Raw genomic sequence first — 26,461 nt, 5'->3', positions numbered from 1 at the left:
AGTTGAAGATAGCAGACTTCATATTGTATGATTTGATATTTTCCAGCATTCTTCTTCCTCTTGTGTTGTTACTTTCATCCATTCTGTCTTCCAACACTACCATCAACTCATAGAGGAATTTGCACTGGTAGAGCCTCTTGCAGGCCATAATGATGCCTTGGTCCATGGTCTGTATTAAGGCAGTTGTGTTTGGTGGCAAAGCCAAGCACTTTATTTTACCATTGTTAACTGGGCCAATGCGGCCCAGTTAACGATGGTAAAATGCGGTGAGGAATTTTTTTTTTTTTTCAACTTGAAAATGGTGTTCCTAGAAAAAATTTTTTTCCAGAAACACCATTTTCAAGTTGTTCTATCACTTTGAACTTGTTAATAATAGTTAAAGTAATGTTTTTTTTCTTTTTATTTCACTTTTCAATTCTTTAGAACCCATAATTATATAAAATATGTTAACTTATGTACATACGTATAAAGAAGCATACAAATGAAGCGATATAAGCAATAACATCTGCCCAACTCAGAGTCAATAACGATACTCAACAACATGCAAGACAATGCAATGTATGCTCCATCCCTCTCTGTGCAGTCAATCAACTCACAGTCAGAGTGCCTTCCTAAATCCCGTGTGTTTCAGAGTACTAAACTGTGAACAGAATTATTCATATTTTGATCTGGATTATCGCACATCTGGATTAACTGTAACCGGATTAGAGAGGATTTACTATACGTACAAACAATGCATCTGCTGAGAATAAAATATATGATACTTCTGCTTCAAACTATGTACACTAAATATCAGAATCTAAATTCACTCAAATTATGTTAAAATTTATATGAAACAAGGATGGAAAATGCAAAATTCTGAAATGTCATAAAGCATAGTAGGCAGCAGAGAATCAGGCAAAAGGGTGGAAACCAATGAAGCCAAAAATATTGAGGGCTGGTTCATATGCTGAAAAGGTTTTCTCTATAGTTAGTATCAACTTCCCTACCCAGGGTAGGGAAGGTGATACATTTTTTTTTTTTTTAATCACCTGATCAGGCCTGCAAAATTTTAGGCTTTGCTGAAAAATGCAAGACTGGAATAGTGCTATATCAAACCTAGTAAAATTAATCTAGTACAGTAAAAAGCAAAATCCAAAATATAAAGTGTGCAAAGTTAATGGAAAATATAAAGAGATTTGTGAATATTCTGAGTTCAAGACAAGGAAGATTTTTCAATGTATAATTCAAACTTTGAAACACCTCTCACTTCTCGAGGACTATATTAAAAAGTAATAATAATAAAAGTTTGAAAAAAAACAATAAGAAACATTTGATTACATAAAATCTTTGGTATTCAGATTAAAAAATTTTTTGAATACTTATATCTGTTCCATACAAAAAAGACTGTTTTTTCCTAGTCACAATTAACTGGGCACTTACAGGAATAACAGTACTCAAGTTATATATACACTGGTGTTCAAAGAAAGTGCATTATCCCTTAAAATTGTAATTGTCGTCCAAATAATGTATGTATATGGCAATATTTCTTACAGATTGCATCAGATAAGATTGACACCCATAGGTGATGATGTAATATTGTATTAGCTGTTACTTTCAGCTATATAACCACGCTCTGCAAGAGTTGCTGTCATTCCTTGCTTGTGTCAGGATGGTGAGTTATGTGCAGTTTAAACCACGAAGAAAGAGTGCTATTGTTGCTTTACGTGAGGAAGGATGTTCTGCCCCCCGTCATATTGTTATATTGTTTATAGAGTGTCTTATAATCAGTCGACAGCGAGTAGATTTCTTTCCAAACTCAAGAATAATGGTTCTGCTGATAGGAAAAAAGGAACCGGGTTTTGAAGTGCTTACACCTTAAAAACCGTAAAGCTTTGTCTGAGCTGAAAAGAAATAGGAAAAACATACAGGAGTGGTAGCAGGTGAAGTAACAGCCAGAAGAAGTCTCTTCAAAAATGGATTTGTAGCCCGTCGTCCTAAGAAGAAGCCCCTCCTCACACAAAAAATGAAATGAAAAAAGCCTGATTAATTTGGTGTAAGGAGCATGTCAAATGGACCCCCAAGCAGTGGAAGTCAGTTATTTTCTTGAATGAGAAGAAATTCAACCTGCATGGCTCTGATGGGAGACAAACGATTTGTCGTAGACGTGGTGAAGAATACCATCCAGACAGTATGGTGTCTACAGTGATATTCCCTACCAGCCAAATGATATGGGGGTGCATTTCATATCGCGGAGTAGGTCACCTGCAGTTTATGAAAGGTTCCATAAATGCGAATGTATACCTGGCTATACTGCAAGGCAAATTGCTGCCAACCATTAGAGACAATTTCAACCTGTCAAGTAACTGCATCTTTCAGGATGACTCTGTTCCTTGTCATCGGGCGAAAAGTATAAGTAGGCACTTCTGTAGTTACTTTACCTTCATTTCTGCGTTAGAGGTTCAACAGTAATATGTTTACATTTGTTACAGGTGAAAAAGTGGTTTGAAGAACGGTCCATTACAACTCTTAGCTGGCCAGAACACAGCCCGGACCTGAATCCTATAGAGAACTATTGGCATTGTGTGGAATCTGTAGACCCTTCGTGAACTTTAGGAAGCCATAATTTGTGTTTGGAACCACAAACCCATCAGTTGATTATCTTCAGAAATTGGTCTTGTCAATGCTTCGACAGCATGCTGCTGTCATTATGGCCAGAGGCGGTTAAACTAAATATTAGTTTGCACCTGGTGAACATTTCTTTTTTTTTCCATTTAAAATGATAAAGCAAATTGAAGCAAATTGAGGGCTTCTGATAACATTTCATGCCATAATTGTCGTGTTTACCAAAACTATTGTATACAGGTCGCAAATACTCATTTTGGAATATTTTGAGAGCACCTGTCAAATATTACTTAGCTTTGCCTTAACTATTAATAAATATTGTTTATATTTCTATTTGTGATGCTAGTCATTAATGTAACATACCATTGCAAAAAAGGATTAGAAATGTGAAATTCCTGGGTAATGCACTTTCTTTGAACACTAGTGTATGTTTATAAAAAGCAATAGTATCAAAAAAACAAAAAATAATAAAATTCTATAAAGATACTCGAATATATAGTAAGAGGACAGAAGTGTAGACTATGAAACTGTAAAAATTAATTAAATTCAGAAAATAAAAAGAACAGGCAATAACCAAGAACAATTTAGAATCAAATAATAAAGCAGGCGAAGAGACTAGCTTAAAATAAAATAGTGTATGAATATCACATTTCAACAGAGAACTACATGCCAAATGCTAAATGCCAATGTCAGTCATGATATCTCAGCAGCAATCTCAAGAGGTTGGGATTCATGGCTGGCATTCGTACATTTTCTGTTTATTTTATATGCGATATTTCACACTTTAGCTCTCAGCTTACTCAGATGGTTTTGGTGGTCTCAACATCTCTGTAACCAGCAAAATTTGTAATTTTATTTAATTATTTTAGCTGCATTGGGCAATACTATTATTTTTCTTTCATGTTGTTAATTTAATTTCTTTGCCATTTCTGATTTTACTTATTAGGATTCCTGCAGGATTTGGAATGTAGTTTTCCACTGAAATGCGACATTTTACACTATTTTGTTTTAAGCTAGTCTCTTCAGCAGCTTTATTATGTGATTCTAGTTGCTGAAAATTTGTCTTCTCAAGGAAAACTTTCAGCAACTCCTGGAGGAACTAAGACAACAAAAACTGAAATATCACACTGGAATACCTTACGCTTAACAAATAAAATCTTACTACAATATTAATTGATCACTCGACTCTCCATAGCTCTAAAAGTTATTTCTGTTCCTGCTGCAATTTTTACATCATGAAAGAGCCAGATACAATTGTTACAAAGCCTATTCACAAGTAGATTAATCAAATGATCAATCTTCAACCCACCTTTTATCCTGATCACCCACATGACAACCAAAATGAAAATAATAAGCTTATTTCCCCTTGTCTGTGATTGATCAACACTGCAATTTCACTGTAAATTGGCCACAAACAGAGCAAAAACTGTTTGGCAAATTAATTCACACACGCCGTTTTCGATCCATTTCACGAGTTTTCACAAGACCAAAACGGAACTTTAAAACACCACACCTTACCACTAGATCTTACAAATTGAAACTAACCCCCAAAAATGTACATTTAAATGCTAAAGACCGCTTGTAAACAAGTTGTCTTTCACAGAGGTGCCTGGCCACCGGAAATATAGTAGGGTTCAAATCTGCAACCACATAATAAGGATTATAGCAATATAATTAAGAGCGGTCACTCCTCAGGGCTATAAAACTAAAAAGAGGTGTGTTTAGTTTTGTGTGTTTAGAGGTGTCAGGGCTATAAATCTAAAAAGAGATTTATTGTAACAGAGACACAGATATGTCTCTGTTACAATAAATTCGACTGGGAAAGGTACAGAGTGCGATGTTGGGCAATTTCGTTGATTTTGAAGCTATTATACATTTCTTTTACAACTGTTTTTGCATTTTTCTAAAAAAAAAAAATGTGAAATTATAGAAAATTTTACCATCATATTCATAATCAGCATATACAAATTAGCAAAAAAAATGCTTACTTTTACTCATGTTAGCAAAACCTTATTAACCAGTGTAATAAATGTACTTTCAAATAAAATATCACTGATATTAATTGTAAACCCTAATGTTCTGAGAATAAGAAAAGTGAAATATGTGAAACATTTTGAATTTTATTAATCCAATCAAATGACCATTTACTAAAACAGAAATTTTTAGCTTTCTCCTATCTTTCCCTCCAAAATCACTTAAGAATTCCCATTTGCTTCAAACTTTCATACCTATAGGAGAAATGTGGACATGTATTTTTGTAAAGGGCAGTTCCTAGAATGTCAGTTCAACTCCGCCTCATATCTCTGTGAAGAACAGTATCACTACAAATGGGATAGATATGTGAATGATGTAGGTTTGTGTGTATTATGTGTGTGTGTTCTGTTGTTGGGTCTGGCCACTTGGCTACCCAGAAGCATCAATCACCTGGAGAGATGATTCTGGGTACTCGTCCACACCACAGGTGTCTCAATTTGAGACCTATAGGAGAAATGAATTCGGGGACTCTAATACTGGAATATAGAGAAACATTTTGGAAGAATGATTAAACTACAGGATGAACAGGCAACTTGCACAGCACACCAACTGCAACTAACATCAAGGTGAATCACTTTCAGACACTGAACATCCTAATTATTATGATGTTCAGTGTCTGAACATCCTAATTATTATGATATGCTAAGTCACAATAATAAAATAAAAAGCATCTGTACTTTGGTAATTTAGTAACTGTTGGGCAAAATGACTAAGCTCAAAATCAGTAGTCATCGAGAATTAATTAATTATGTGAAACTTTTCACTCAGTGCTTTTAGCTGCAAAATTTTTTTTTCCACATACGTTTTTGCAAATATACTTCTCTGTACTGCAAAAAGATTCATGTGAAGCTTTGTTTCCCCTTCTCCTGCCTGCATACTACTTAAACCATGATTCCAGGGTTGCTTCATACCCCCCCAATGGGTCACATGCAGCCAAGGCATATCTCTGGAGCTACTTTAATCCCACAAAGGGGAATAGGAACTGTTTCCTTTTGCTTCTCTTCTTTATCATGAAAACACTGCGGGAACATCAACACAGACATGTTAGAGAACCACTAAACTATAGGATGAACAAGCAGACCTTCTATTGTTTATTAAATGCAGCTCAACCACCTTCCTCAACATGCATTAACAACAAATGGATGAAAGTAGAAAGGAATATACAATAAATTTTCTAATTTTCTTGTGCCTCGTTCAATATTTATGTTCTTTATAATCACTAATTTAGTTTACTTTTCTCAGATTTTATCCATCACTACAATAGACTTTTAGAGTGTAAAAAATATATATAAACATTTATGGTTGTTGTGAAAAATCTAGATCAGAGAAATTCTATAATTCAGAAATATTTTTTTAATGCTTACTTGTTTCCTTTAATGGTCCATGTACTATTAGATACATCTATTATCCTCCACAAATCACCCTTAAGAACTGTTTTCCCTCTTACCCAAACTTCCATATGTGAAGGTTGTAAGTTAATCTGGAGATCATTTTTTGTAACACCATCAGGCAATCTGAAGATTACAATAATATCTTCCATTGACTGAATATAAGTATATAAGGGAGGCTCTGAGACTAGATGAAAAAAAAAAAAAAAAAAAATTCAAACAATTAAGTATATATAATTCACAGCATTTAGAAATAAAACAATATCTTCATTAATGCAGTAGCATGCTTGTAATTTATAACTAGAAGAGCTTGGATAAATATCCTTTGCTTAATATATAGTAAGAGTATTAGTTTACTGAGACAGTAACAAAGTTTCCATACATTGCCAGAGATATGTAACTAGAGATTTGTGATAAGTGTATTCCTTGAGTTAAATAAGTTTGAAATCTTCATATTTCCATATGTGATTTGAATTCTTAGGAAGATTTTTCAAAATATGCAATGCATTTTGAGTAAGGTTAATCTAAATGATTTGCCACTGGGCCTTTTTATTTTAAAGAATTTTTAGAGGTATACAAAATGTGCTACGCATATTCAATGAAAACTTCTGGAACTACAAAATATTTTTGAACTATATATGTATTTCTACATATGTAGAAATGAATGTTAAACAAATCCTGCAACAAGATAGTTTTACATGTTTATCACACTGAGTTTGTCTACATTCAGGCATCAGTTCAGAGAGATCCACTGTGGAGTGGATCTCTCTCACTCACTCACTCACTCACTCACACTCACCCCCCCCCCAACCTTCACTAGTAGTTCAGGTTGGCATGTGTTCAAGTTGCTCTTGAACATATGATGTTACTGTCCTGAATAAGGTAAATGTTGGAAGTGATCACAGAATGGTAAGATGTACACTTGATATAGATGTAGGAAAGGAAAGGAAAAAAACTGACTCGAGTAAATAATACAAAGGTCTTTGAGATAACAGAAGAGGAGAAAAAGCAGTATGTACTGGAACTTAAGAACAAGTATGAGCTTCTGCAGACTGCTCAGGACCAAGATATGACGAGGAATATTATAACTTTTTGAAAGTGATAAAGCCCAAGAAACCTATAGGGAAAAAGAAATCCAAAGAAGAAAAAATTAGTCAAGAAACACTTGTCGTGATGAATCGAAGACGACAAATGAAGAGCAAGAAAAACACTGACAGGGAGAAAAATGAGTATACTGAGTTATGCAAAGCCATTAGAAAGAGACTCAGAGAGGACATAAGAAGATTTAACACAAGAGAAGTAGAACAAGCATTAAGGGAAAACAAAGGAATTAAATCAGCAGCCATGAGCAGTAATACAGAAAGACAAATGATACTGAAACTGAAGAATAGCGATGGTGTACTTATAAACAGCAGAGAAGGCATAATTCAAATAGCAGAAGACTACTATAGAGAATTATACAAGGAGCAGGGGAATGATGCCAGCAGTGGGGAAGATGGATAGCAAAGTACCAACACATACGACATACCCAATATTCTTCCTGTTGAGGTAGAACATGCATTGAAGAAAATGAAGAATCAGAAAGCCCCGGGGGAAGATGAAGTTACTGCAGAGTTGTTAAAATTGGGAGGAAGAGACATAACACAAAAACTGGCAAGGCTCTTCACAAAGTGCATTAGAAAAGGTGTGATGCCTAAGCAGTGGAATAATGCAATCATAGTTTTGCTGCATAAGAAAGGAGATAAATCAGAAATTGGAAATTATACACCAATTAGCTTGCTATCCCACATCTACAAGTTGTTCACAAGGGTCATTACTAACAGATTAGAAAGAATACTTGATGAGAATCAACCGAAAGAGCAAGCTGGCTTTAGGACAGGATTCTCAACTATGGATCACCTTCATGTAATATCACAGCTAATGGAGAAAGCAAATGAATATAAAACACCATTATGCTTGGCATTTGTGGATTATGAAAAGGCATTTGACTCCATACAGCATAAGGCAAATGTTTCGGGCACTGGAAAGACAAGGCATTGATACCCCATATATTATGATTTTGAAGAAAATATATCAGAGTGCTACCTCCTTTATTAGACTAGACAAAGACAGTAGCAAATTTAAAATTGAGAAAGGAGTTCGACAAGGAGACAATATCTCCGAAGCTGTTTACTGCTGCCCTTGAGGAAGCTTTCAGAAGATTAGACTGGTCGCAGAAAGGAGTCAATGTGAACGGAGAGTACCTAAACCATTTACAATTTGCAGATGACATTGTGGTCATTAGCCACGAATTAGAGGAAAATCTTAATCAGTTATGCACAGCTAGTAAGGATTTTGGACTAAAGATGAATATGGCTAAAACAAAAGTAATGATGAACAAGTATGCCATAGAAAGGGAAATAATGATTGAAGGAGCAGTAAATGAAAAGGTGGAGTCATATACTTATCTGGGACAAGTCATTAGCTGTAATAATGATAAATGGCTGGAAGTCAAGAGAAGAATAAATTTTGGATGGATAGCAGCATTCAGGAAATATAGTCACATACTGAAGAGCAATATCCCAGTTTGTCTGAAACGTAAAATAATGAACCAATGTATACTCCCCACCATGACTTATGGAAGTGAAACTTGGGCACTCACCAAAAGAATGGAAGAGAAGCTGAGAACTACACAGCGAAGAATGGAACGAATCATATTGGGAATCAGACTGTTAGATAAGAAGAGAAACACATGGATTAGGCAACAAACTCAAGTAAAGGACATTCTTATCAAAACTAAAGAACTAAAATGGTCCTGGGCAGGACACATAGCTCGAAGACATGATGACAGATGGACTAAGAAAATAACAGAATGGTATCCAAGAGGAGCTAGAAGAAAACCTGGAAGACAAAGGCGGAGATGGATAGATGAAATTCATGAGTTTGTGGGTAGTAAATGGATGGCCAGTGCTCAAAACAGAAGGAACTGGAAAGTTGCTGGAGAGGCCTTCATCCTGCAGTGGATAGAAATTGGCTGATGATGATGATATGCCATCAGATCCCAAATCTGATATTTGTGATCTAGATGATGATATAAACTACTGTGGTGAAGAAATTTACAATTCTGGACAATAGCTGTTTACATGGAGCATCACACCTACAACAAATTTCCATTCCCATTGCAAGAGGATAGGTGGCAATCTTGTGAGAGATTTAAATTTAGATTCTCAAAAGTTTTGTAGAGCTTTTAGGGTCAAGAATAAAATCCATAAATCTGCTGGCTCCAGGAATGGTACAAACATCATGTAAAAGAACTGGTTCCCCACTTTTCCAAAGAAGGCTGAATATATTGCAACAGCATTCCTGCTGTTATGAACTTTTTCTGGAATTTCTATTAAACAACAGATTGGAGGGTATTTACTGACCCATCGAAGCAAAGCCTCAAAGGAGTTCACCTTTATAATGGAGACAAGTATAAATCCATTCCATAGAATCCATTCAGCACACAAAAGAAAACTATAAAATTGTTAAGTTCTTTGGTAAAAAATTCAGCATAAGGAACATGATTGGCTAATGTGTGGAGATTTTAAAGTTATTAGGCTGTCACTCAGCCAACTTGGTTACACAAAAATGCCTTGTTTTCTTGAGTGGGATAGTTGAGCAAGAAGGGAACGTTGGGAATGGTAAGTGTGGCCACCATGAAAGTCTCTGAAATCAGGTTCAAAGAACATTAAAAGTGAGTCACTAGTAATTGAAACAAAGTACTGTTACCTCATCTGCATATAAAGCTAAGTTTAATGAAACAGTTTGTTCAAGCCCTGAATAAAGAGTGAAATTGTTTCAAGTGTGCTTTCACTAAATTCCCATTGCTTACATATGAGGGGCATTCAATAAATTATCTACCTACCTATGAAGGAAATGAGATAGAAGCAAAAATCTGTTTTTTTTTTATTTCAATGTAACTCCCCTGAACTTCAATACACTTGTTCCATTTTGTTGACAATGAGGAAATACCAGACAAAGAATTTTATTTGTTTGGTCCTTGATATAAAATGCAGAAACAGCAAACTTCAGTTCATTATAATCAGCAAAGTGAAGTTCACATACGTTTTTCTTGAGGTGTTGAAACAGGAAATAGTTACTGGAGGCAAGATCCGGACTGTAATGTGGATGGATAAGTTCTGTAAAGTCACAGTCTCTCAAAGCAACAGCAACAGCATGTGACCTGTGCACTGTCCTGAAGAAGAAGCACACCTCTGGAAAGTTTTCCATGGCATTTTTCCTTTATGACATCCCTCAGGTTGTACAGTAGGGATGCATATGATTCCCCAGTGAGTGTCTGCTTGTGTTCCAAGTAGTGAGTGGGGAAGAACCCTTGTGCTTCCATTGCACTGATTCTTGCTTGGTCTCAGGATCCCAGTGATAAACCCATGTTTCATTACCCGTAACAATTCTGGAGATGAAAGTTTCAGGATCCCTTCCATAAAGTTCTAAATTCTCCTCACAATGCAGTACAGTCAGTCCTCGTATAACACACATTTACACTACATGAATTCAATCATACTCAATTTACAAATAGAGGAATGATGTCACATATAACACAAACCAAATTCGCTTATGCAAGATTCGGCTTCGCATTTACAAGAAATGGCAGTCGAGCGAGGTGGAATCACAAAGATTGCATTGCTTTGTTTGTATGTATCAAATGTGCCTCCTCATTTTTGTTCTTTTTATACTGTAATTGTGCTTTATTCCTTAAACATGAGTAAAATACTTGAAAACGATGTCAAAAGAAAGCATACTGTTGAAGATACTGCAGGTTCAAAGAGAAAAAGAAAAGTGGCTAAGGTAAAGAAAGCTAACACAAGTACCACAGCAAACTACGGGAAACTTACCAGACGAACTGGTTTGCCACTAATGCAGTTTCTCCCTGCAATCTTGGTAAACAGACGGTGCGTGTTATCGGTAGTGGCAGTAGTAGAAGTTGAGAACAATATAATGATTGACGTGTCGGTGTGACAGACGAAGTTAGGAAACCTTATTTCCTAACTTAACCTTTAAAGTTAGGTTAGGAAATAAATAACATAACATAACTGCTGAGAACAATTATAAAGAATGCCAAGAAAATAACAGCAACTTTTATAGCAGGAACAACTCAAAGTGTAACAAAAGACATTACATCAAGACAAAGAAGTGGAAGAGATAAGCATTAGCAGAGGCATACGATGCAAGAGTTTGTTGTTTGGTTTTTAGGAGCATTAGCAACTAAGGCCATATTGCTCCGGGAATATGCGGTGGTCATTCCCTTGACCTTTCCGCATCCTCCGTATTTGGTGGTGACGGGCTCGAACCCCGGTCTAATCAAGAAGTGTGTGCTACGCACTGTTGCTCCTTCCCACCTTGCTACGGAGGCGCCAACGATGCAAGAAATCAAGCTTATGCAGCATCAGCCAAAAAAAAAAAAAAAAAAAATTCCATTTCACTCCAAATGCTTGTCCAGCTCAGCCCTAAATTTTATTTAAGCTGTCAACTTCCACAACAAGAGATGGAAGTCTGTTCCAGAATCAACTACCCACTGGCTACAGGCAAATTTCCACACATCTATTATACAACTGTCTTTCCTCAGTTTGAATCTGTGCCTCCTCAGGTTCTTAATCTGAGCAAGAGGAAGAATCTCATCAGCACTGAGCTTGCTCAACCCATTCAAGTTTCCAGGTATTGCAATTTGCAGAACTTAAGCCTACCTTGGTAAGAGCATCCCTTTGTTCCCCTCACCAATCCTGTTGCCCTTCTTTATACTCGTTCTAGCAACTCTTACATCTTTCCTAAAATGAGACCTCCAGACCTGTACACAGTATTCAAGATGTGGCCTGACACTGCCTTGTACAACAGGATAATCACCTCCTCTTGTCCCTGCTAGCAAAATTCCTATATATCATTGACAAGGCTCCATGACCTGCTCTGGCAGCCCGTCTGCACTGCTCAGCGAACTCCATATCTGACTGCATAATTACCCCCAAAGTCTTTTTCACTCTCCACTTCCCCGAGTGTAGTACCACACAGTTGGTACGTTTCTCTTGGGTTACTGCTACCCATATTCAGTACTTTGCATTTGTCAATGTTAAACTTCAGTTGCCACTTCTCAGCCCATTTGCCCAACTTATCTAGATCCAGTTGTAGTAGCATACTGTCTTTACTGTCATTAACAACCCTGCCAACCTTTGTATCATCTGAAAACTTAAACTTGGACATTAAGCTTGATATATCCTCATCAATATCATTACTGAATACACAAAACAACAATGGGCCTAGCACCAAACCTGGAGAATTCCACAAGGAACATCTGTTATCTGTTTGGATAGAAGATTAAACAAAAAAGAGATCAAGAACAAGTTTGCTTACGATAAAAGCATTAGCAATATTCTATTATGTAAAAATCATAATAAAATATGGGCTTGGCACACCCAGGGTCCTGAGCTGGATATCATCATTCTTCTCTTTCTTGGTGATTCCCTTCTACTTTTGACTCTCTCTCTCTCTCTCTCTCTCTCTCTCTCTCTCTCTCAGGGTTACTCGGGAACTTTTTTTTTTTTTTTCCTGGTGCAGCATAAGCCTCAGGCTTCCTTGCATCATATGGATATTAATAATAATAATAATAAATAATTACATATTTTATTACAATTATTTATGGCTTTTGGTTACAAATGTGTGTTCAATCTTGGGTGGTTGGCACCTAACTCTACTTTTCCCATAAGACCTGTTATTTATATTGCATGAGGGTTTCTAGGAACACAACTACCGTGTTATACGAGGACTGGCTGTACTCTGAATTGCTTCTGTACAAGGGACAAAAATCTGGGGACCCACCTTGCAGTGACCTTAGTCATTCCCAAATGTTCATGGAGGATGGTTATAATTGTTCCCTCAGATATGTCACATTCCCTAGAGATTTCGGACACTTTTAAACATCTGTCATTCAGCACAAGGGTTTCCACAGCTTGGCACATTTCTGGAGTGGTCACTGCAGTGGTCCACTGAAGATGTGGATCATCTTCAGTGGACTCTACCCCAATTGAATTATTTTGACCAGAATTTCACTTGGTATTCTGAAGGTGCACTGCTGCTATACACAGCCACCACCCTTTCATGAATGGCCTTTGGCCCATTTCCTTCTTTGGTGAGAAGCTTTATGAATGAACAATGCTCAAATTTCAGCAAATCCATAAACTGATACAGGTTACAACAGCACAACCTAAAACATAGTAGGATCAAAATTAGTGTGATTCAAGTTGAGATGATAAATCATGAGTCACTAAAATATAACTATGAGAAGTACCTTAGATAATTTATTGAATGCCCCCTCGTAAAAAAAAAATCAAAGCAGGAATTTTTGTTAGATCTCAAACTTTTTGTTGCTGCTGCTGCTAGATTCCATATCTGAAGAATCCATGAACTGAATAAAACCAAAAGGAGTGCTCGAACTTGCTTTAAAAATGTAGTATACATTTTTTTGGAAAAAACAAACATCCAGTTATGAGATGATTGTGAGTGACCTGCTGGAGAAGTTCAGAAAACTAAGTTACAATATGAATGTTAAGGTACTTTTCTTGCACTCTCATCTCAATTTTTTACAGAAAATTTAGATAAGTGAAGAGCAGGGGTAAAGATTTCATCGGGTTATTTCATTTTTTCATTTCATTTAAGAGAACCAGTATGCTACTTGCCCCCACACTTTCGTACATATGTGAATAAAAGCTCATCTGCTTATAAGAACATAACACAACATATGAGTAGGTTATATACACTGAAAGGACAGAATTCACAGGATACTTGGTTCCTAGGCAACGTGACACTGTCACCCCTCTCGCTAGTGGACGAACCCACCGCTTGGCAGGTAAATGGGTACACTGCATTTACATAGACAGTAATTCGATGTCAGTATGGATTAACATCATGAGTTAACCAACTTTGAAAGAGGGATGATAGTGAATGCCCGATGCATGGGTCACTCTATCCCGGAGGTGGTACAGAAATTGCACCATTCCCATTCAACAGTATCAAGAGTGTATTGGGAATATGCCATTTCCGGAATAACATCTCATCGTGGACAATGATGATGGGCAGAGAAAAGTGGTAGATGTGAGGATCGTTGGTCTTTTTACGTTCCTTACAGGCATGGTCTCTACCAGTACAGTGTCCACAGAAGAGATCGCTTCTACAATGGCATGCCACATGGCCAAAGGACACGCAGAGGTAACATGGCATGGAGAAAAGGTGGTCCCACATTTTGTGCAAGGACCAGTCCACAAACACTCTAACCATGGTCAGCAGAATCTTCCTGACTGAACCTGAACACTGTACCACAAAATTATTCAACTGTTCATATCTTGCTTTGTTCCTAGCAAGCACATGGACCTGTGAATGCAACTGATCTTCCGTAATTCCTGTTCCTTGTAAATTTCTTTACCACAATTGGTCCATAAGATGTTCTTTAGTGACTTGCCTGTCCACATCAAAGATCAAAGAGCACTTTAACATCAGCCAGCTGATCTATTTAACATCTAATCTTACATGTTCACTAGAGCTATACATGACCGTACTTGCTTTACCATTAATATCTTTGGCTTCTCAAACTTCTCCGCACATCTATTCTACAACTGTCTTTCCTCGGTTTGAATCGAGGTCCCCTCAGGTTTGTAATCTGAACAAGAGTGAGAATCCCATCAGCACTGAGCACTCCATTCAATGGATAATTTGATGGTCAAACTACTGCTGGATACTGAAAAGAAGAACAGACGGCAAAACTACCAGCCTGAGTAAGTCAAAAAGGTAAATTTAATCCAGTCCGGCGTATAAGAAGTTCAGTTTGTAACCATTTATGCTTGACAGGAGAATGCAGCCTTCAATATTTCTGTTTTTATGTAAAAAAATTCTGACGTGAGAAAGCAAATTTCAAGTAACTTTCAAAATTTGCATTAACAATAAAGTTCGGATTTCTTACCAGCAATAAAAATTAGAGAACTTTTCTTAAAATGTGGACTGGTATTATTAATCTCTCTCTCAGCCCCATTAAAGCACATCACAACACAGTTACGTTCTGCAAAAGTAAATAAATTAATTTATTAGAGAGAAAGCAGAAACTTTTTAACACATAGTACCTTTAGGCTGTGTTGCTCTTTCAACTTCATCTTTTTCTTCTTGTTTGAAAGAGTCATAAAAGAAACTAAATTCTCTCTCAGTAGCCAGACAAACAGCTCCTCCTGTAGGTTCTATAGCTGCATACTCTGGAATTGACCCTCCAACTAATCTACGTTGACGCTTAATGGACCAAGAGTTGGCCTCATTACCAAGGCCTAAAAATATAAGACAAAAATCCTTCAAATGATATGCTGTTGCATTACTTTAGCATTATAACAAATAGTTTTATAGTTCTTCAAATATAATTATGAAATTAAAACTTCCAGCTAATAATCTAAAATTTAAATGATAAACTAGGTAATTAAATTAAAGCCAAGAGAGAAACAAGTGTCAGAAGGATAAAAAAAAAATTCAAAGGTGCATTAATCATTGTTACTGCCTTGCTAACAATTTAGTATAAATTCAACATTATATGTTGAATAATATACATACAATAATGTTGAATAATATACTACTAGCAGTTCCCAAGTCTGAAGAATTGTGGGGAGAGATGTCATTTAATAAAATGTGATAATATTTCTAGTGAAGCACATAGTACAGACTGGCACCTCCATAGCCAGGTGGGCAAGAGCAGCAGTGCGTAGCACACGCTTCTTGATTACACTGGGGTTCGAGCCTGTGACCACCAAATACAGCGGATGCGGAAAGGTCAGGGAATGACCACCGCATATCCCCGGAGCAATATGGCCTTAGTTGCTAATGCTCCTAAAACCAAACAACAACAACAACATAGTACAGACTTGGCATCTATAAAAATGAGGCACATCGGTTAAACAAAGAGCTTGTATGTTATATAAAGAATTTAGGTATCAATTTATCATTTGTAAATTGGTCCCATTCTAAGCATACAGGAGAAGGCATTACAGAAGAGCAAGCAAATAACTCTTTTTTAAGTGTACAGTTAGTATTAGTAGGGGTAAATGATGCAAGAAATCAAGCTTATAAAGCATCAGTCCAAAAAAAAACCTCATATCACCTGTCCATGCCCTCCAATAATTTGTCCAGGTCTTCCTTAAGTTTATTCAAACTACCCACTTCAAAAACAACTGATGAAAGTTTGTTCCAGCGATCAACTGCCAGTTTTTTTTTTTTTTTTTTTTTGTTAGTTGTTAGCGCATCAGCTTCTGTGGCCATAATGCGCCTCCCAAGGTTTTTTTGCATTTTACAGTGATCCAAACCCAAGACGGGATTTGAACCCACGACCTTTGGATTGCCAGGCAGGCACTTTACCCACCTAGCTAGCCCAACTGCCAGCTGGCTAAAGGCAAACTTCCACACATCTTTTCTGCACCTGTCCTTCCAAAATTTAAATTTGTGTCTCCTCATCTGTGTAGTCTAAGTAAGAGGAAGAATGCCAATAGCACTGAGCTTTTTCAATCCATTCAAAGCCTTAAACACCTCAATCAGATCACCTCGTATATGCCCAGTCTACTGATGCTGCAATTTGCAGAACCGAAGCCTTTCTTGGTAAGACCACCCTTTTCTTCTCGTCACCAATCTTGCTGCCTTCTCTGCACCCATTCCATCAGATCCCCATCCCTCCCAAAATGAGGTCTCCAGACCTGTATGCAGCACTAAAGATACTGCCCAACTTGCCTTGTACAATACAATAATCACCTCCTTATTCCTGCTAGCACAGCTCCTGTATATCATCAACAAAAACCTATGAGCTGTCCTGCCAGCCTGTATGTAATGCTCAGAGAACTTCATATCTGCCTGCACAATTACTGCAAGGTCTTTTTCATTTTCAACTACCCTGAGTGTAGCACCATACAGGTAGTATATTAATCTCGAATTACTGCTACCCATAGACAGTACCTTGCATTTGTCAAGGTTAAACTTCCAACTGCCATTTCTCAGCCTATCTGCTTAATTTTTCTATATCTTATTGAAGCAGCTTAGCTTGATTACTGTCATTAAAAAATCTGCCAACCTTTGTATCATCTCCAAACTTAGACATTAAGCCTGATATACCTTCATCAATATCATTAATAAATACAGAAAACAACAATAGGCCCAACACCAAACCACGGGCGATGCTACTAATAACTTAAGTCCAGGAAGAGCAGTGTCTGTCAATAACAACTCAGTTTTCTCCCACTCAACCCTTCCTTTATTCCATAGCAGTAACTCGCCCTTAATGCCACACTGCTCCAATTTATACAGCAGTCTTTTATATGCAACAGTATCCAAAGCTTTCCTGAAATCCAAATATATGATATCAAAATTATTTTCCACCCCAAGTTCCTTTGTTATCGTACTGTAGTATACAATCAGATTGATCAGACAAGACTGCCCCTTAACAAATCCATGCTATAACTGCATTCCTGTCTAGATGGTCCTGCATTACTTTTTAAATCAGTGACTCCATTACTTTCCCTGAAACAAATTAAGCTAACAAATGTGATTACTTATGTCATTTTTGATCCCCCCCCCTCTGTGAACTGGGGATATATTCTCACATCTCCAGTCCATAGGAACCTCCCCTGAATCCAAAGATGCTCTCATAATTATGGCTAAGGGTTTGCTTACCTCCTTTCCTGCCTCCCTTAATATAATTGGGCAGATCCCATCCACCCCAGGTGCCTTTTTTATGTTTAGCTTCAACAATTGCTTTCTTTTCCTCCCAGTTAGCACAAAATCATTTAGCTCCCTATTAGAGTTTGATAAACTTCTGGCATATTCTTCCCAAGAATTTCTCATGTATGAAGTGGACAACATCAAGTGGATCAATATGATTCAACACTTTCCTTCTAATGTATGTATAAGCAAAGAAGTCTTTTGTGCTTTTATCTGCATTCTTTGCCAGACAATTCTTGTCATCTGCTTTATCTTGCCTAACGTCTTTTGTGACTGGATTACAGACTAGTTTATATTTACCATAGGTTTCTATATCGCATGATAATTTATATGCATTCCATACATTTTTCTTTTCTTCCACAAGTCTTTTCATCTGACATCCATTTAGGTCAGTTTCAGACAGAAGTTATTATTATTATTATTAGCTATATGGTGCAAGGAAGCCTGAGGCTTATGCTGCACCTGCAAAAAAAAAATTCATTCCCGAGTAAGCCTGAGAGAGAGAGAGAGAGAGAGAGAGAGAGAGAGAGAGAGAGAGAGAGAGAGAGAGAGAGAGAGAGAGAAAGTAGAAGGAAATCACCAAGAAGAAGAAGAAGAATGATGATATCCAGCTCAGGACCCTGGGTGTGCCAAGCCCATACTCACCAGATGTGAGCCCTTAAGATTATTTTATGCAAAGGGTTATGATCATCCTCATGGGTAACACAGTTGGTATAATCATCTCCCCCACAACAGATGGAAAAGACATTAGCATTAGTAGAGGCATATGATGCAAGAAAGCAAGCTTATGCAGCATCAGCCAAAAAAAAAAAAAAAAAAAAACCACTTCCATTTCACCCCTCCGTTCGTTCGAAATACCTATCCAGCTGAGCCTTAAATTTATTTAGGCTATCAACTTCCACAACAAGGAATGGAAGTCTGTTCCACCAACCAACTACCCGCTGACTAAAGGCAAATTTCCGCACATCTATCCTACATCTGTCTTTCCTCAATCTATGCCCTCTCAGGTGATTATTCTGAGCAAGAGGAAGAGTCCCATCAGCATTGAGCATGCTCAAACCATTCAAGGCTTTATACACTTCAATCAGATCACTTTGCCGGTGCCTAGTCTCCAGACACTGTAATTTGCAAAACTTAAGCCTTTCTTGGTAAGGGCAACCCTTTGTTTCCATTCACTAATCTTGTTGCCCTTCTCTGTACTCGTTCCAGCAGCTCTACATCCTTCTTGAAATGAGACCTCCAGACCTGTATACAGTACTCAAGGTGCGGCCTGACCATTGCCTTATACAAGGGAATAATCACCTCCTTATCCCTGCCAGAAAAATTCCTGTATATCACTGACAAGACGCCATGAGCTACTCTTGCAGCTCGTCTGCACTGCTCAGAGAACTTCATATCTGCCTGCACAATTACCCCCAGGTCCTTTTCATTCTCTACCACTGTCAGTGTAGTACCACAGAGTTGATACGTTGCTCTGGTGCTGTTTCCCTTATGTAGTACTTTACATTTGTCAATGTTAAACTTCATTTGCCACCTCTGAGCCCATCTGCTCAACCTTTCCAGATCCTCTTGCAGCAGCATAGCGTCAGTAGTGTCCTTAACCCTGGCAACCTTTGTATGATCTGCAAACTAGAGCTAATGCTAATCTCCCAGGCCAAAAAAAGCAAGAATGCTAAAATCAAAAATGAAAACAGTATTTCCTGTTTTCTTCAATATTAAAGGAATTATTATTGCTGAAGTCCTACCAGTAGGCCTCTGTATCAAGTGGTCAGGAGTGGGAGTTCAGTAGCACATGCTCTTTGAGTAGACCAAGGTTCAAGCCCTAGACTGCTAAATACGATCGATCTGCCAACTTGCATTGGACCAGCATGGTGGACATGAATAGGTGAGGAGGCTTCCATCCTGCAGTGAACTGATAATGGCTGCAGTTTACCTTTACCTTTTTTATGTCCTACCAAATCAGACTATCAATCAAACAGATTACACTGGAGTTCTGATAAGGCTGTTGAAAAACTTCTGGTGAAAAAATTCAACAGAAGAGACCTGAATTGTGGAAGGTTAAGTTTGCCTAAGGCATAGAGAATTGATTCTGAACCTTTTGCCACAGAGAAACCCCTAAAATAATTTTTCATATCCTGACGAACCCCTGCCTATGAAAATGTTTACAAACCAGAAAAGGTTGATAGCAGGATGTGCAATTCAATTACTACGAAATTATTGTCAAGAATTTTTTTTTTTTTTTTGTCAAGAAAAAAAAAAAACGAGCATTTTTTATGCCTTTCTTTGCATTATCTAACCTTTTTTTTTTTTTTTTTTTTTTTTCAGATATGAAAATATCAAATCTAAATAAAGTTTACTTAAATATCAAAATAAAGTTCACACCTAAACACTCACTGTTCTTCCTCAACAGAAAGCAGGTGATTTATTTTTTTTTGTTTTTAATGTTTGCCAGATATGAAAAATCTTGTTCACAGAGGTAAGGAGCTGAAAACTGCAGTAAGACATTCACTGCTTTTAGTGAGATTACAGGATATTCTTTTCATAATGAAAACCAAAACACATCAGGTAACGCTTTACTGAATTTTATCTTAAAAGTTCGATTACACTGTAGTTCAGTCAGTTGTTGTTCTTGCAGACTGAGTAAATTTTTTGAATTTGGTGAAAACTGAACAAAAGAGTTCCTAACCCAAACATACTTTTCTGATGACAAGGAAAGAAAGTAATGGCCACGCTTTTCTGTCAGTGATTCCAAATAACTGATAATTAATGGGCTGACTTCCTTATAATCTGTTTGAACCTGAAGTAGAAGTGGAATCATTTCAATATATCGATACTGGCTTTATTATTATCTTTGAAGAAAAGCAGTATTTCCTCTTACAGCTCAAATATCCTTCTTAAAATTTCCCCCTCTTGAAAGCCAACTAGCCTCAGTGTGTAGGAGAGTCACATGGTCTTTTTGCATATCTTCACATTTGACATTTAAATGATTGGAGTAAGTAGGAGGGAAATGCACCATGAAACGAAACTTTTAAATAAACTAGATGATCATTATTTGTACCAGCATGTTAGAGAAAATACTGGGAGTAAGAATATTCTCAACCTCAACATTACAAATGAAGTAGATGACATCACAGGGCTTAAAAGTACAAGAACCACTGGCAGGTAGTGATCGTACAGTCGTTAACTGGAAGATAAAGAAAGGTGTTGCTGTAGCTGAAGGTAAAGGCACTGGTTTTAATCTCAGAAAAGAGGCCTATGGCAGTTTAATGCACTACACAGCATCTACTAATTGCACAGATTGCAGAGGGATAGCAATATATAACAATTATTCAAAATGTTTACAGCAATAATCTTAGAATTCTTTTGTATATATACAATTAAAAAATATAGCATGAGAAGGATGCCAAATATATAGCTAGCCAGTCTAATAGAGCAAGAATAGACAGCATTGGAAAGGTACAGAGCAACGAAAAGTACTGAAGCCTATAAAAGCAACAAGTTAGAATAAGAACAGGTGTGTATATTTTCATGTACACCAATGCTAGAAGTATAGTAAATAAATTTGATGAATTTGAAGTGCTGGTCAAGACATCAAAGGCAAATATTGTTGGGATTTCAGACATGTGGTGTCACACAGATAAAAGGAATGCAGAATTTGAATTTGAAGAGTACAATGTATACAGAAAGGACAGAGAAGATAGGAAATTATGCTGTTAGTAAAGAAATGCACAAAATCTAAGACAGTGCATCCAGTTAACATGAGTGGCCAGTGCAATGTTGAGTCAGTTTGATGTGACATAAGCACTGCAAAAGAAAAAATGAGAGCAGGAGTATGTTACAGGCCATATAACTCTGATGAATACAACAAACAACTGTAGTGGGACAGTAAATCAGAATGCCTTATAATGGAGGATTTTAACTTTCCAAATACTGACTGGAAATTGTGGTTGGTCACTCGCACACCAGCAAGACTTTGGTGGATTTATTGGATGACTGTTTTCTACAGCAGCATGTTCGAGAAACTACCTGAGGAAGGAATACTCTTGATTTTATTATCATTGGTGATTATTCATGCATTAAAAATGCAGATAAAGGAATGACTAGGTGGCAGTAATCACTGTACTGATGTGGCATTTACTTAAAGATGTAACTACCATCAGGGGAAAAAGGAAATTGTTTTTGCTTTTGTAAAGGTGACTATAGAGAACTCAAACAGTTTTTAAATTCTATACAGTTGGATCAACTGATAATGTTACCAACAGCAAATTCTAAATGGGAAACATTCAAGGAGGTAATCTTGAAAGCTACTAGGCTTTTAGTTCCAATAAAAAAATACCATTAAAGGTTTAGGCCTAAATGGATGTCAGATGAACTAATGAGACTCGTGGCAGAAAAGAAAAATGCATGGGATGCATATCAATTATCAGGCGACACAGAAGTCTATGGTAGATATAAGTTAGTCTGTAATCAAGTCAAGGAGGTTAGGCAAGTGAAGGCAGATTATGAGAAATCTTTGGCAAAGGATGCAAAGAAAAATAGTAAACACTTCTTTACTTATGTAAACTCTAGAATGAAGGGGATGAACCAGATTGGTCCACTTGATATCAATGGTTCAACTGTTAATGATCCTGCTAAGGTGGCTGACAAACTGAATGCGATTTTATATTCACACATGAGGAATTCTGCCGGGAAGTTGAGAGCAGAGTTATGTTGTTATTTTGGTTTTTAGGAGCATTAGCAACTAAGGCCATATTGCTCTGGGATATGCGGTGATCATTCCCTGACTTGTCCGCATCCGCCATATTTGGTGGCGACAGGCTCGAACCCCGGTCTAATCAAGAAGCGTGTGCTACGCACTGCTGCTCCTTCCCACCTGGCTACGGAGGCGCCCGTTGAGAGCAGAAGCTTATCAAACTCTAACAGGGAGCTAAATGATTCTGTAATAACTGAGAGGAAAGTGGAGGAGAAATTGTTGAAATTAAGCATAAGAAAGGCACCTGGGGTGGATGGGATCTATCCAATTATATTAAGGGAGGCAGCAAAGGAAGTAAGCAAACTGTTAGCAGTAATTATGACAACATCCTTGGATTCAGGGGAGGTTCCCACAGAATGGAGATTAGCATTAGTAGAGGCATATGATGCAAGAAAGCAAGCTTATGCAGCATCAGCCAAAAAAAATATGCTCCCATTTCACCCCTCCGTTTGTTCCAAATACCTGTCCAGCTCAGTCTTAAATTTATTTAGGCTATCAACTTCCACAACAAAGGATGGAAGTCTGTTTCACCAACCAACTACCTGCTGGCTAAAGGCAAACTTCCATGCATCTATCCTACATCTGTCTTTCCTCAATTTGAATTTATGCCCTCTCGGGTGATTATTCTGATCAAAATCAGAATTACCAGAGGTAATTGTCCCTCTGGCAATGGTGAGGCCACGCCTTGAGTACTGCGTACAGGTCTGGAGGCCTCATGTTACGAAAGATGTAGATCTGCTTGAGCATGTACAGAGAAGGGCAACAAGATTGGTGAGGAGAATGAAGGGATCCTCTTACCAAAAGAGGCTTAAGTTCTGCAAATTTCAGCAGATGGAAACTAGGCACCTGTGCGGTAATCTGATTGAGGTGTATAAGGCCTTGAATGAGTTGAGTACGCTGAATTCTGATGGGATTCTTCCACTTGTTCGGATTACGAACCTAAGGGGGCATAAATTCAAATTAAGGAAAGACATGTAGAATAGATGTGCAGAAATTTGCCTTTAACCAGCAGGTGGTTAATTGCTGGAACAAACTTTCATCTGTCTTTGTGGAAGTTGATAGGTTAAATAAATTTAAGGAGGAACTGGACAAACATTTAGAGGGAATGGTTGTGTGAATTTTTTTTTTTTTTTTTCTTATTTGGCTGATGCTGCATAAGCTCATACGCTTGCTTTCATGCATCACATGCCACTACTATTACTACTACCTGTATGCAGTACTCAAAGTGTAGCCTGAACTTTGCCAGCAGGGATAAGGAGATGATTATCCCTTTGTATAAGGCAATGGTCAGGCATACTTTGAGTACTGCATATAGGTCTGGAGGCCTCATTATAGGAAGGACAGAGAAGGGCAACAAGATTGCTGAGGAGAACAAAGGGGTACTTTTACCAAGAATGGCTTAAGTTTCGCATACTGCAGAGCCTGGGACTAGCATCAGCGAGGTGATCTGATTGAGGTGTATAAGACTTTCAATGGTTTGAGCAAGCTTAATGCTGATGGGAATCTTCCTCTTTCTCAGATTACACACTTGAGGAGGCATAAATTCAAATTTAGTAAAGACAGTTGCTGAATAGATGTGAAGAAATTTGCCTTTAGCCAGCAAGCGGTTGATTGCTGGAATAAACTTTCCATCTGTTGTTGTTGTGGAAGTTGATAGCTTAAACAGATTCAAGGTAGAACTGATAAATCTCTTGGAGTGAATGGATAGGTGAAATGGGAAGGGATTTTCTTTGGCTGATGCTGTATAAGCTTGAATTTTGGCATCGTATGCGACTACTAATGCTAAAGTTGATTTGTAATAGTACCACAGACAAGTTTACAGAGGCCAAGGCCAAGAATGAGAAAGCACAGGCTAAGAGGGCAAAGAATGGAAACAAGGAGTTTTTCATGTAGGTGAATACAAAGAAATTAGTGAATTTAATATTACAGATAACAGTTTATTAGAAAAGTTAACAGCATGTACCCAGTAATTCTGAGGAAGGCAGCCAAAGAGTGATTGAACCATTGAGGTTAATTATAAGGGAATCATTAGACTTGGGAGAGATTCCTATGGATTATAAAAGTGACAATATTGGCGAAACAAAGGCAGTTCCAAGGGTGCAGTCAGTAACTACACATGGGTTGTCTGACTTGGGTGGTAGGGAAATTCTTGGAGGGAATGATTAAGAGCAATCCAGGGACATTTAGATAAAAGGCATTCTGAAGGACAGAAAACATGGTTTTGTTAAAGGGAAAAGAATGTTTAAATAACCTTGTAAGCTATTATGACAGTTACTCATGAGCTGGATGTAGGGAACAAATTCAACACAGTTTATTTGGATCTTAGCAAGGATTTTACAAATGCCTTGCTAAGATCATGATTTCATGGTCCTTCATGAGGTTACTGTATAAACTGGAACATGTTGGGATTACTGGAAAGATTCTAAGGTGGATTGCAGGATGGCTGCAAGATAGTGAGAAGAGGGTTGTGACTAATGTGTAACATCAAAGGTGAGGTACCCCAAGGATTAGTTCTTGGACCACTGTTGTTTCTGACAGGTCTTTAACATCATCTGCAAAATTTGAAGATGATGTAAAGATTGGAAAAGTTGTTAACGATCAGTGCCAAGCAGTGCTCCTTTGAAGTCTGTTCAAGATGACTTGGGCAGGCTTAAATGGTCAGAAAGGTGGCAGCTATGTTTTAAATCTGTTGTATCTGCTGTTTTAAAAACAGTTGTTTCAGCTATGTTTTAAAACTGCTGACCATTGCTGTTTCTGATAGAGGGCATGATGTCAAAATTTGCAGATGTAAAGATTTGAAAAGTTGTTAATGATCAGTTCCAAGCAACTCTCCTTTGAAGTCTGTTCAGGATGACTTGAACAGGCTTCAATGATCAGAAAGGAGGCAGCTATGTTTTAAATCAGTAAAATGCAAGGTCATGCCGTTTGGAAACAGCAACTCCAAAATAACTTATACACTTGGTAGGGTTGAAATAAAAACAGTACAGAAAGAAAAGGATCTGGGAGTTATGATACTGGCAGATGTGAAGTTCTCTGAGCAGTGTAAACAGGCGGTCAAGGAAAGTCTGTGGCGTCCCTTCGATGATTTATTGAATAATATCCTGTAGAGATAGGAAGGTCATAATCCCACTGTATAAGGCAACTGTAAGGTGACATTTGGAACACTGTGTTTAAGTATGAAGACCTCATCTGAAAAAATGAGACTGAGCATCTTGAAAGGGTCCGAAGACAGACAACTTGCATGGTGAGATCAGCAAAAGGGTGACCATACAAGGATTATGTGGGATACAGAGCTTGGCAACCTGGCACCTTAGAGGAGACGTGACTGAGGTTTATAAGGCTCTGAGAGGGGTTAATAAAATGAATGAATGCTGAATTTCCATTGTTAAAAGGAATTCTAGAACTAGGGACCATAAATTCAAATTACAGGGGTGTAGACTAGATTGTATGAAGTTTTCTTTTAGCCGGCAAGTTGATTACTGGAACTAGTTGCCTCTGCAGGTAGTTGAAGTTGACAATGTGAATAAATTCAAAGGTCAACTGGATAGTAACCTACTATCCAGTTGATAATTTGTATTTTCTTAATCTTTTTTTTTTTTTTGGTCAGTGTAGCAAAAGTCTGTGGTGTCCTTGCACTATATATCTTATACTAATACGTGCATGAATTAAGAGATTACTAATTTATAAAATTGACCAGTTTGCAGCTATATCAAGGACCTGTTTTAAATCCTTCCAAATAGTTTTTGAAATAAGAACTTCCCAGTGGAGGAAGCAGTGAGTTATTATGACATCAGGTTTCTCCCCCCCACACTTTGACAAGTGTAGCAAAACCCTTTTAATGAACCAATCATAAATGGGAATGCAATCAGTGCAAATTCCAACACACCAGATCCATGACAAACCACAGGATTCCAAATAAGACAAG

At 37.5% G+C, this 26,461-nt stretch overlaps 1 protein-coding gene across 2 annotated transcripts in view; it reads right to left on the bottom strand.

The window, feature by feature from the left end:
• Positions 1-26,461, bottom strand: part of LOC150082960 (nudC domain-containing protein 1) — a 144,524-nt gene that overhangs the window by 32,047 nt on the left and 86,016 nt on the right. For both annotated transcript variants that reach the window (XM_090376939.1, XM_090376940.1), the window contains 2 exons: positions 15,164-15,358; positions 6,003-6,213 (listed from right to left, as the gene is read on the bottom strand). In XM_090376939.1, the coding sequence (XP_090233065.1) occupies positions 6,003-6,213; positions 15,164-15,358 (406 nt within the window). The remainder of the gene's footprint in view (positions 1-6,002; positions 6,214-15,163; positions 15,359-26,461) is intronic.

The sequence above is a fragment of the Mastigoproctus giganteus genome, chromosome 7, assembly GCF_048544385.1.
Source record: "Mastigoproctus giganteus isolate SK-2022 chromosome 7, ASM4854438v1, whole genome shotgun sequence".
NCBI classification, from domain to species: Eukaryota; Metazoa; Arthropoda; class Arachnida; order Uropygi; family Thelyphonidae; genus Mastigoproctus; species Mastigoproctus giganteus.
Note: the sequence above shows the minus strand (reverse complement) of the source record. Positions and strands in the feature narration are given on the sequence as shown.